Raw genomic sequence first — 12,103 nt, 5'->3', positions numbered from 1 at the left:
AAAAGAAATTTTAACAGATGACTATTTGTGGTAAAAAATGAAAGTCAGAGGATCATTTGTTGTCGAATTGAAAGTCGATGACTAAAAGGAGTACTAAGCCAATAGTCAGAGGACCATTTGTGGTATTAAATCTTATAATAATTATTAGTCAACTATATTAATATATGTGCAATTAATTTTTTAATTACTGTAATAATTTATTAGGTAATTATACTTTAATACCTTCACACACACACACACACACACACACACACACACACAAGATATGAAAGTATAATTACCGAATAATTGTTCTGATAATTAAAAATTAATTGTAAATATAATATGTATAATTGACTAATAATTATTATGATAATTAATCTAATAATTAAGAGATATTTATATAATTACAATTAAACATGGGTCGTCGGATTGTTATAGATATTTATTTATGTATTTATTTATTTATATATAGTTAAGGTATAATACTATGGGAACAAAATAAATTATCATTCTTATTCTTTTGTGTAATTACTATGGTAATTTTATGGTAATCTCTCTTTATATTACTCAAAAAATACCAACACCATCTAGGATTCTAAATCAAGTATGAGACAAAACGGCTAACGTTATTCTGCAGGTCTACCGTTCAAGAGGCAACACAACAAGATATCAACTATGGCTAGACTATATTTAGATCTAATATTTGGTATCAAAGCCCTTATAATATCTGTCTAGTTGATTGTATTACCTTAAAAATACAATATTAATTTTCATATACATCAAGTTTTTTGTACATGCTTTGGTTTCTATTAATTCATTCTAATTCTTTGAAAACTATATACAAGATATATCTATTCAATTATGATATAATTAAAGCTTGTGTATATGTTTCGAAAGGATTATATTTGGACTGCTGAAATTATTTTTCTGCATTATGAACAATTTTTATTATCGTTGTTTTCTTTTTGGAACTCACCAATGCCGAATTTTGATCGAAAAAATGGAGAGTGGAGGTTTGTAGGATAGTGATATTGGCAGGCGACACGAAAGTGTGTGTTGAAGGGTTGGGGATGGCAAGAGTCAATTGATTGGGAGCAAATGGAATATTTGGGGAGCAGTGAAGAATGAAGTGAAAGAAGAAGATGATGGTTGAGAACTTTGAGAAAAGGGATTCTAATGAGGGTCCATGGTTTAAATAGTGAGGGGCGCCCCCGGCACCTAAGCAGCGTGGCCTGTCGCCTCGGGCGGCGACTGGTTGTGCCGCTACCCAAGGCGCTAGTCGTCGCTACCACGTCATGGGGGGCGCGAGTGGGCATGACCACCACCCAGGGTCGAGGCGCCTTGGGCAGGCTGGTTGCGCCACCACCCAAGCTGGGTGCATGGTCAGGCGCCATACCCCTTGGGTATGGTGCGGGTTGTGTTTGCCTTACCTTGTTCATTGGGGAGTTGACGAAGGATCCTTACTACGTGGCATCTGATAGGTGGTTGAGGCGGTTAGCGACAAGATGATGTGGGACGCGTGTTTGGTGAGAGTTGGTGTCATCCTGATGCGATAGGAAGGTCCATTAGTAGTATAAATGAGGGGGTGATTTGGTCTATATAAAGCATCTCTCAATACATGATTTGTTTGATAGCTCAATGGTTTAGGTCTTCTCCTTCTTGTCGGTGTGCTTGGGTTTAAACCCTGGTGATAACTTAATTAGGTTGTTTTATTCGATCTATTTATTTACTAGTCCCTCAATTCTTTATTTGTTGTATTTATTCGCCTTTTTATTGTTTGGACCGGTACTTTTGGGTTTTGTGTACGTATTCTATTGGGCCTCACGCCCAGTTAATAATATTATTATTTCCAATTCCGCTCGATATCGTTATACTCGGTTCCGATAAAGTTATCAATATAATAGAGGATAAAAAAGAAAAATCATAAAAAAATATTAAAATCAAAATAATATGAACCATTCATTTCAACAAACAATTACACTAACATTTTTTAGTTTTCCTTAGGAGCCTAACTTTGTTGGCTCTTATTAGATTCGTAGATATGAGTTAATAATATATTAATATGCAAATCTAAGCATGCTATGTATATTTGTCAAATAATTATTTTATTGTTACAATTTTGCACTTAGAGAAGCATGTTTTAAGGATGGGTTTAACATATCATTAACTCATACATTTATTGTTAAATATCATTCTAACTTTGGATTCTTAGTCCAATTTTGGGGATTATGGTCTACTAATGCAGCTTCTTTTGGTTTACCCTTTAAATTCAGACACATCTTAATCTTATGTGTCTCTGGGGCTTTAAAATCTATTTTAGACAAGATGTATTATGTATATGCAGTTAATATATTGTTGTATATTAAAGTATGCGTCTTTAGTTAATAAATTATGTACATATTATAGTTAATCTATTATGTATATGCAGTTAATATATTATTGTATAACCTATTAATTGAAGATACATAATATATATTAACTGTATATACATAATTTGAATATTACTTTGAACTAGACTTATATTACAAATAGAACATAGTTCACAATATAATTTGTAGCTTGAAAAGAAACAAAAACAAATGGTATTGGAGGCCCAATTATGTTCGCTGAAAACTCTAAGAGTGCTAACCTACAATTTTCGGGGTTGTTAAGCCGTGGACCTGGGTCTACATTCACATACACTATACTCTACATTTACAATTTGTAAACTCCACATTCACACATTACAGGATTATATGTTTAGTAACTATATTACCATTGTTATGCATTCACACATTCAAAACTCTATATTCACAGGTCCTATACTCCATATTCACAACTTGAGAACTCCACATTCACACATTACAGGGCTATAAGTTGCTAGAACTTCTTAACTCTATTACAGATTCACACATGCATAACTCTACATTCACGATTTCTATACTCCATATTCACAATTTGAAACCTCCGCATTCACACATTTCTGGGCAACTCTACATTCACACAATCATAAATCTACATTCACGATTCCTGTACTCTACATTCACACTTTGAAACCTCTACATTCACACATTTTTGGACAACTCTATATTCATCAATATGTTTACTAATTTAAAAAAAAAAGACAAAAACAACGTAGTTTTAGACCCATGTCCACCTTGCAAGGTGGACCTGAGTCCACAGCATAATTTGCCCAATTTTCGTTTTACATAGTTCTTTCCGGCCTAGGAAATATTACCTCTTTATAGTTGAGCCCAGTTTAATTTTTTCAACTATCTTTCGGCCATGTATCATTGGACAAATTATGCAAGGTGAATCACTGATAAATAAAGTTTACTTTTAAATAATATATTGTAAATAAATTTTTATTATACTAAAAATAAAAATTTAATACATTAAAAATAAACTTTGTATTTTAAAAATGAATATGTATATTAGTGGTTCATCTAGCATTTTTCACAGGTTACCAGGTTACTATGATAACATGGCACAAGTAATTAGCTTATGTGGATCTTCTTTTTAAGTCAACCCAAAATTTTTAAGTAAACCCGAAAAATCAACGCCTCACGCTGCCCCTCCTCCATGCCTTCAGCCGGACCAGTGCTCACTAGACCAAATCACCACAGCCCCTTCACAATCCACTGCTCCTCCTCTCCCTTGCGGCAGCGTGCGCCGAGCCTACCCGACGACCTACCTAAGGGTGAACGCGTTTCGTTCTTCGCGGTTCCAAGGTTGCACAAACCAGAACCGGAACCTTATATAAAGGTTCCGGTTCCAATTCAACCGGAATTGTTTTTAGTATATATAATTATATATAATATGTTTTGTTATTATAAAAATCATATTATAATTTTTATTATTATTATTTTGGCTGTAGGCAGTAGCTAAATATATATATTTTTATATATATTTAGCTACTGTCAGTAGCTAAATGCCTAAATATAAGATTTTTATTTTTATTTTACAGTTCCGGTACCGGTTGTTGGGCTGGAAAAGGTTTAGAAGAAAATAAAAAAAAATTAAAACAAAAAAGATGAAGAAAAAAAAAAAAAAGTTCAAGTCAGCATAGATTACCTATAACTTGTAGGTAACCTGTAAAAAATGATAGATGAAAAAAATTAATGGTTTGTGTATCGAAATGGACGTAATGAAAGTTTAAGGTGCGGCATGAATAATCCAATATAGTTCATGGTACGGGATGACACTTTAGTCAGTCTAGTAAATATAAGCCAAATTAACATCCCATTAGCGCTCCACCACTTTCTAGCATGCTACTAGCATATTCAAGGCATCTTGTTGATTCTTGTCCCTTGAGTTACTTATACGGTGTTGTATTTGGCTATATTTCAAACTATAAATGAATTTTTTATTTTGCATAACTTTAAAAATAATACTAGGTAATAAATAATGTTCAAATAGAACACTGAATTACACACTAAAATGCAATTGGGTTATCTAATTAAAAATAAAATTACAATTAGATTCATGAACAATTTATAAACGTGTAATTAAATTAAAATTGACTTGTTTTCCCAATTAATGCGAACATGACGGTCACCCTATTAAAAACAATTATTATTTTAATTTTATATTTAAAATTTTAAATAAAATAAATTAAAAAACAAAAACAAAAAGTCCACCCCTCTATCGTGTTCGTCTCTTCATTTCTAGGCCAAAGATGAAGTAATGGCCTACGCCTCTGGCCTCTACGTTAATTTATGTTAATTTTTAAATCTTTTTATGATATTAATTTGTGTTTTGAAACAACTGTTATTATTATTTTTTTTAAAATCATTTTAATATAACCATTGTTTTAATGTTAGGGACACTTATTTATTTATTTATAATTTTAATATATTCTGTTGGAAAGAAATTTTTTTTTTTTTTAAAGTATCGGACAGCCCAATTATGTTTGCCGAAAACTCTACACATTCTAACCGACAAATTTTGTTTTGGACCTGGAAAAGTTTATTCTTTTATAGTTAAGCCCACTTTAATTGGTCAAAACTATCTTGTTGCCATGTACCATTGTACCCTTGTGACATAAATAGGGCGTTTGGTATATGACTATATGAGAATTGAAATTGGGTTAGAAATTAGATAATTTCTTCCCAAAATGTTGAATCCCAATCTTAAGAGTCTTCCACGCCCGATCCCATAGAGCATCTGCAAGAATCCCTTCACTTTGAGAGGTTGCTTCCACTGCTGCTAGTGAGACTCCATCCCTTATCTTTTTTTTCAAACTTCACTCTTGTGACCAATTGAGTTGTCCATGTGGGCTAAAAATTAGATAATTAGTAATAGCAATGGGTATAAGCGAATTTTGATAGTAAATAGGTATTAGAATTAAAATAAACAAATACATATATATACATATATATATATATATATATATAGTAGATTCAATGTATAGTAGATGACATTTTAGTTTTAAAATTCTTTCTTCCTATTTTTTGATGCCATTTTTCAAAAGTAGGGGATACGAAGATGAATGTTATTTATCATTATTAAAGAATTTGAATCAAAGAGCAAAGTATCAAAAGTAGACAAACAAATATCATAATTGGAATTAAATTATATAGTAGAGCACAAAAGTGACCAACCAAACACTACCTAAGTAAATTTTATATTTATAAATTATAATATGAAAGTTCAAATGTGTTGTTACTTTAAATTGAGTTAAAATATTTTTTCTAAATAAATAAAATCGGACTGAGGATACTTTTAAAAAAAAAAAAAAAAGTAAGTATAAATGAACTACTGCATACGATATTTCGTACACAAGGACGCCTAAAGCAATCTTCACGCAAAATCTATGCGAGACACGCGGCACATCAATAAGCAATTTCAACTCTACTTATCTTAATTAGAGTGTCATTCTGTTGATGTAATTAATCTATTTTGTTCATTATAAATAAGAATCAACTTGATATCTTATTGGCACTCCACCACTTTTCTTACATGCTTCTAGCATGTTCAAAGCTGCTTTTCGGTGCATCTCTCCTCCCTTGAGCTACTTATTTACAGGGCGTTTGGTTGGAAGGAGAGAATTAGGGGTGAAATAATTGTAATTTGGTGGGATTGTAATTTAATGAATAAAGTAGGAATTGAAATTACAGTGCTTGGTATACAGGAATAGGAGTACAGAGAATTGAAAGGTAAGAAGTGACAAATGACTAAAATGTCCTTATGTAGTAGTAGTAGTAGTAATAATAATAATAATAATATAGAATTAAAAAATACAAATGGTGTGTGAAGATGGGCAAAATTGTCTTTACACCAACAAAATTGTTCTTCATCTCTACCGAATTGCAATTCATGGGGGTACCTCCATGAATTTCAATTCATCATTTGGAGGGAATTACAATTCCTTCCAATCAACCAAATGTAGTTTGAGAATTCATTGAATTGAAATTCAATACCCCCAAACTACACTCAACCAAACAGGCCATTAGTGTTGTAGAATTTTTTATTTTTTTTGGATTTAAATTGGATGGGGGAGAATTGAAAAGGGAAATACTACTCAACTACTGCATATGATCCTTGACACATAAGGTAGACCAAATCAATTTTCATGCAAAAATCTCCTCGAAATCTGTGTAGTGCATCGATAAGCAATTTCAACCCCGTCGGTGCTAGAGCACTATCTTGGCGAGGTAATCTGCGACTCTATATTTGCTTCTTGTAAACACGAATCAACTTAATTTTTCACTAATCCTCTATCACTTTCTTACATGCTTTTAGCACATTCAAGATAGCTCATCGAGACGTCTCTCCTCTCTTGAATAACTTATTCTGTGTTATAGAATTTTCTTTTAACAAGTAAATAAATCACTTAATTTGAAACGGAAAATTGTGTGATCTTTACTTAAGCTGGCATCAACATGAATATATATGATAATCCATCGAGTAGGCAGTAGCGCCAAGTCGTAACTCGCACGTGGTAGCGCTCCTAAAATGCATTTGAATGGAGGACAAAAACGGAAATAAAGGCAAAAAAGGGATGGCAACATAGTCAATTAGTGTCCGTAAAAACGAGTAGCGTGGTAGAGATGAGGCCCATCGGGAGGGTTGACCTATAAATACCACACATTACCCCCAAAAACCAAAAGTGAAACCACTCCACTCTTTCGTTTCGGAACTCCAAAAAAATAAAGAAAAATTAAATCTACGCGAGCGAACAAGGACGATACACAGCACTAATAAACCCTAGCTTTTATGCTTTTATTTATTTTCAAAGTAAGATGAATGTCTTTAATCAGTGTAGGCGTAGTTGTTGTTAAAATATATTATGTTGATGAAGGCGACGGAGACGAGGAAGAAGACGACGTGGAGTACATGGGAGGAGCTTCTGTTGGCGTTTGCCGTGAAGCGGCACGGCCTCAGGGACTGGGACTCGGTAGCCATGGAGCTCCAGAACCGGTGCTCCATACCGGCCGTTATCACCGCTCAAATATGTAAGGACAAATACCACGACCTCCACCGCCGTTTCATGAATAACGACGCGGCGGATGGTGATGCGGAGGGCGGCCGTGTTGGCGGCGTCGGTGGCATCGCTATTCCTTGGCTCGAGGAGTTGCGGCAACTCCGCGTCGCCGAGCTCAAACAGGAGGTCCACCGCTACGATCTTTCGATCCAGTAAATCAGTCTCTCTCTCTGCCTTTGAATTTTTATTCTGAGGTTTTTTACGTCGGGAATTTTGGTTTTGATTTGTTGCGGATCTGAGAGGGGGAGAGTTGATCGGTGATTTCAACAGGTCGTTGCAGTTGAAAGCGAAGCGTCTGGAGGAGAGAGAACAGAGCTTTAGGGAGAGCAAAGACGTGTCCGTGGAACCAGATCTGGAGGATGACCGGAAGGAGCAGAGATCGGAAAATGACGAGAACAACGGCGGACGGGAGACGTCTGCCGGAAAGGACGTCTCCTTCTCCTGCAAGGACTCTGACCGCGAGAACCGGTCTTTCAACGAGTCGAATTCCACGGAGAATAGGCGAACCGGTGAGAAGCTCGGACCGGATTCGGTCCCGATTAAACCGGATCCAGAGGCGAAACCGGTTTGGGAGGAGGACTCGTGTAACGATAGTTCCGATACGCACAAGGCATCCAAAAGGAAAACAGACGCCGACGCCGAGTTGCGTGACTCGGTGAGCGAGTCCAAGGAGGGGACAAAGGAGAGCAGCGACGTTCAAAGCTCTGCCAGCCTGACGGAGAGAAGGCGTAAGCGAGCTGATGCCGGCGGGGAAAGGGCGGCGGCGGCGGCGGCGTCTCCGTCTCCTCCGGCCGTCTCCGCAAAACGAGGCGGCGCAGTGAAACCAGAGGCGTTGGTTGGGCTTTTAGATATTATCCGGTCGCACAAACACGGCCAGGTGTTCCAACGCCGCTTCGATAGTCAGGTAACTATCCAATGCCTCCTTGTTCAAATGCTCTTTCCGTAAAATTAAATTTAGTATTTGATAGTCGGTATATAAAATTTATATATTTAAAAATTATATTAAAAATACTACTACCTTCGTCTCTGGTGACTTACTAGGTTATTTTTAATTCAAATTTTCACAATATTAAATTTAGTATTAGTATCTAAAATTTACATATTTAGAAACTACATTAAAAGTATATTAAACACAAAAAATTAAATTTAAAAATAATTAAAAATTACTAAAAAAAATAAGCTATGAAAGAAGAGTTGGCTTGACCCATGAATAGTAAATAGGACAGGTAAAATGAGATGGAATATTAAACACAAAAATATTAAGGAAAATAAAAAAAAAGAGTTATTTAACCTATGAATAGTAAAAGAACAAATAAAATGTGACATAGGGAAGTAGTAAAAATACAACTATTTTAACTCTTCCGTTAACGGAAACGTCATGATTGATTTAGACAGTCTCTTAAAATCCCAAATCCCGATCAATGATCATATTGATTTTGTTTAACTCCACCGTTAACGTTATGTTGGGGACATTTATTTAACATGTACATGAAATGAACTTATCCAAGAAAAAAAAAATAAGGGAGCCATTTATTTATTAAAAAAAAGCTTATAAAACATAACGCTTGTAGCTTTGTCGTATGACGTGTATGTGGTTACCGCCGTATCATGGACCACATGCTCCTAATGTCTTTTTCCCAAATAATTTTTTTTTTTTTTTTTATAGTTACTCCGAAGTTTACAAAAATTGTAAAAATAATAGTTTACTTGTTTCTTGTATATTTGTTGAAAATATTAAAATGTGTTATATGTTTAATGTTTCTGCTGGTCTGTAAGAATATAGGATTTTAAGAATAATTATTTGTTTATTTTTATTGCATTTAATTTTTATGTGATTGTGAAAATTTTTAGAATATTACGTTTTCTAAACAATCAAACATTTGAAAATTAGGAAGTTATGGGGAGTGCACCAATGATTTTAGAAAATGTCATAAACCAAATGCATTGTTTCGTTGTTTGCGTGATGTGGTCCCACTGAACCGAATGCTTTGTTTAGGTCTCATCGTAATTTATTGGATCCCATATATTTTTGTGGGCCGGCCCATACCTAATGGGCCTCACAAGTCTGGAAGCTTTTATTCATATTATATTGATTAAAATTAAAATATAACAAATTATTGTGCGGACCATAATAAAAAAAGTATATTTTTAATATATTAAAAGTATAATATATTTTTATTATTCAAATAATGTACTTTTCCTGAATTTAATGTACATTTTTAATATATTTAAAGTATATTATTTATATATTGAATGTACATTATTTTATAGTATAGTTCGAACCGTTGTGTGAACAATAATGGTTGATTAAATACTCTTTAATTTCTTTCTTCTTTAAACTTAATTAATTGCTCCATTTTCATCATTTCTGGCGATGGGAGAACGGAACGGGAATTATTTATTATTCTTTCAGCTTTTATTCCAGATTAGATATAAGCTCAACCACCTTCACGTATAATTTATGTCTTACCTACCTTACCTAAACTGAATTCTAGTTTGTACGTATTCTGGTATGATTGTTTATGTAGATAAGGTTTCTTTTCATAGACTGTTTGTTTAACCAAAAACTATGGTCTTTAACGCAACTCAGAAAACAGAGGATTACAAGAAAGCAATTCGGCGACACGTGGATCTTGAAACGGTTCAAGCCCGGATTGATGACGGGTCTTATTCTTCCTGCCCCACCAGATTCTACTTGGATCTCTTACTGCTATTCAACAATGCCATTGTCTTCTTCCCCAAGTCATCTCCGGAGTCAACAGCAGCACATCAACTCCGTGACCTTGTCATGAAAGAGTTGAAGAAGAAGAAGAATCAAATAACGTCTACTGAACCCTCACCGGAACCGTCCTCCACAAAGGTTCAGCAGCCTAAACTCGAACTGGAAAGGTCTGATTCTTTGCTTGCGAAGCACAAGTCTACGGCCCCTATAGTTGTGTGCCGGAAGAGAAGTTCAATCTCAGGAGGCAAAACTGCCACTTCTGGTAACAAGCAAGGAAAACTGTCGGATGAAAAGCCTAAGCCTCCTCTCGGTCAGAAACTGGCCGTCAAGTCTTCTTCAAGCAATGCGGACGAAGATGGTAGTTCGACAAAGCTGAAGATTAAAGAAAAGCCTGTGACGGGCGTAAGGAGCACGAGGAGGAGCAGCAAAGGAAACCCCAATCCTTCACAATCTACAGCGAAACAAACCGGTGGGGAAGCTGCGAAAACAGATAAGAAGGAAGAAGTGATTACCACAGACAAGAAGCGTGGCGCAGCCGATTTCTTGAAACGGATGAAGAAGGATTCACAAGGCACAATGGCGGTGGTCTCAGTGAAGAACTCTTCCGACGACGGTAAAGCTAGCAGTAGAAGAGAGCAACAAAAGAGAAAGCAGCAGGCAACTGAGGAGAGGAAAGACGGACCGGTGAGGCGGAGTAGTGGCGGTGGAAATGGGAAGAAAGAGGCGGCAGCAGAGGAGAGTAGCCCGGCAAAGAGGAACGTGGGGAGGCCACCTAAGAGAGGGAGGGACGCTGCTGCTGCTGCTGCGCCGGAGAAGCGTGGGAAAGAAACTAGTGCTGACAAAGAAGATTCCTCAAAACGACCAAAGAAACGCACCAGGAGGTAAAATCAATGGGAAATGGCGTAGGAATTTAATTTTAGTTAGTGTAAATAAATTATTATTTTAAGTGGAACTGTACATTAGGGGGGTGGGTCAGGTGCTTCTTTTGCTTTTGGAATGACCAGACCGGATTCTAGGGTTAGTCATTGTAGGATTTCCTCCAGTTTCTACTAGATAAAATTTGTTTAAATTCTCATACCCCAAAAGATATAGGAATAATAAAATAGTCAATTAATCAATACATATTTTTAAAAAAAAATTCTTTACATGATTAGTAACGTATTAATATCTATGGCAATAATTTTACAAAAATAAAGGAAAATCATCACAGCTATAATTTAACCTACGTTTGAAGGCTAGCTAAACACATTACAGGGATCATAGTCAGCAAAGATTAGTTTTTTGGAGGCTTTTGGAGGGGTTTAACACACTGGAAAACCATCACAGGAAGGACACTATAATTTGAAACAGCTTCTTCTTCAGCTACAACTACTCTACCTATTTATTACCATTGTAATGTCATTCCGCCTCCATTGGTTGCCCGTGCATGAAATGGCGGCGAGGTTCATCTGTTACACAACACCAAAAGCCACAGTTCAAAGACTCGCAGTAGACACAAAAGATAGGAAACAACACTTCTAAGCTATATAAACATAACAATCATGATACAACCTTTTTTTTTTTTTTCTTTTGCATGATACAATTAATATATAAAATACTCAATAGTTTACAATCACGAGAACTTTAATATAAATTAACATTACATATTCAACATCAACAACTCATATTCATGACAACTTTTCTTTTTCCATTTCCATTTCCAAGTCCTTCACTCCAATTATACAGGTAAGTTTCAATTATTTTGCCATTAGAATACAACTAGGGGGAAAATAAAAAGAAAAACAAATCAATGATGTTTTTCTTCAGGTCACAGGTTCGAGTCTAATTCCAATCAAGGATATTGGCATAATCATGTTGAGCAAATATTATAGATAAGTTAGATTGTAGTTATTACAAAAAAAAAAAAAAAAAAAAAAAAAAAAAAATATTAAAAA

At 35.1% G+C, this 12,103-nt stretch overlaps 2 protein-coding genes across 3 annotated transcripts in view; one reads left to right on the top strand and one right to left on the bottom strand.

Moving 5' to 3' along the window:
• The first annotated feature begins 7,062 nt into the window (after positions 1–7,062).
• On the top strand, positions 7,063–11,254 carry LOC116029311. The gene is made up of 3 exons (XM_031271253.1): positions 7,063–7,599; positions 7,718–8,351; positions 10,038–11,254. Exons 1-3 carry the CDS (start codon positions 7,253–7,255, stop codon positions 11,052–11,054), a joined length of 1,998 nt encoding a protein of 665 aa, XP_031127113.1. The 5' UTR covers positions 7,063–7,252; the 3' UTR covers positions 11,055–11,254.
• An 18-nt stretch (positions 11,255–11,272) lies between these two features.
• Positions 11,273–12,103, bottom strand: part of LOC116029313 (protein EMSY-LIKE 3-like) — a 5,909-nt gene continuing 5,078 nt past the window's right edge. For both annotated transcript variants that reach the window (XM_031271256.1, XM_031271255.1), the window contains exon 10: positions 11,273–11,617. In XM_031271256.1, the coding sequence (XP_031127116.1) occupies positions 11,568–11,617 (50 nt within the window). In that variant the 3' untranslated portion in view covers positions 11,273–11,567. The remainder of the gene's footprint in view (positions 11,618–12,103) is intronic.

This window comes from Ipomoea triloba, chromosome 9 (assembly GCF_003576645.1).
Source record: "Ipomoea triloba cultivar NCNSP0323 chromosome 9, ASM357664v1".
NCBI lineage: Eukaryota > Viridiplantae > Streptophyta > Magnoliopsida > Solanales > Convolvulaceae > Ipomoea > Ipomoea triloba.
Note: the sequence above shows the minus strand (reverse complement) of the source record. Positions and strands in the feature narration are given on the sequence as shown.

Coding starts and splice junctions, on each gene's coding strand:
- LOC116029311 (XM_031271253.1), top strand. CDS start 7,253: ATGTTGATGAAGGCGACGGAGACGAGGAAGAAGACGACGTGGAGTACA. Junction 7,600..7,717: donor CGCTACGATCTTTCGATCCA/GTAAATCAGTCT, acceptor TGATTTCAACAG/GTCGTTGCAGTTGAAAGCGA. Junction 8,352..10,037: donor AACGCCGCTTCGATAGTCAG/GTAACTATCCAA, acceptor AACGCAACTCAG/AAAACAGAGGATTACAAGAA.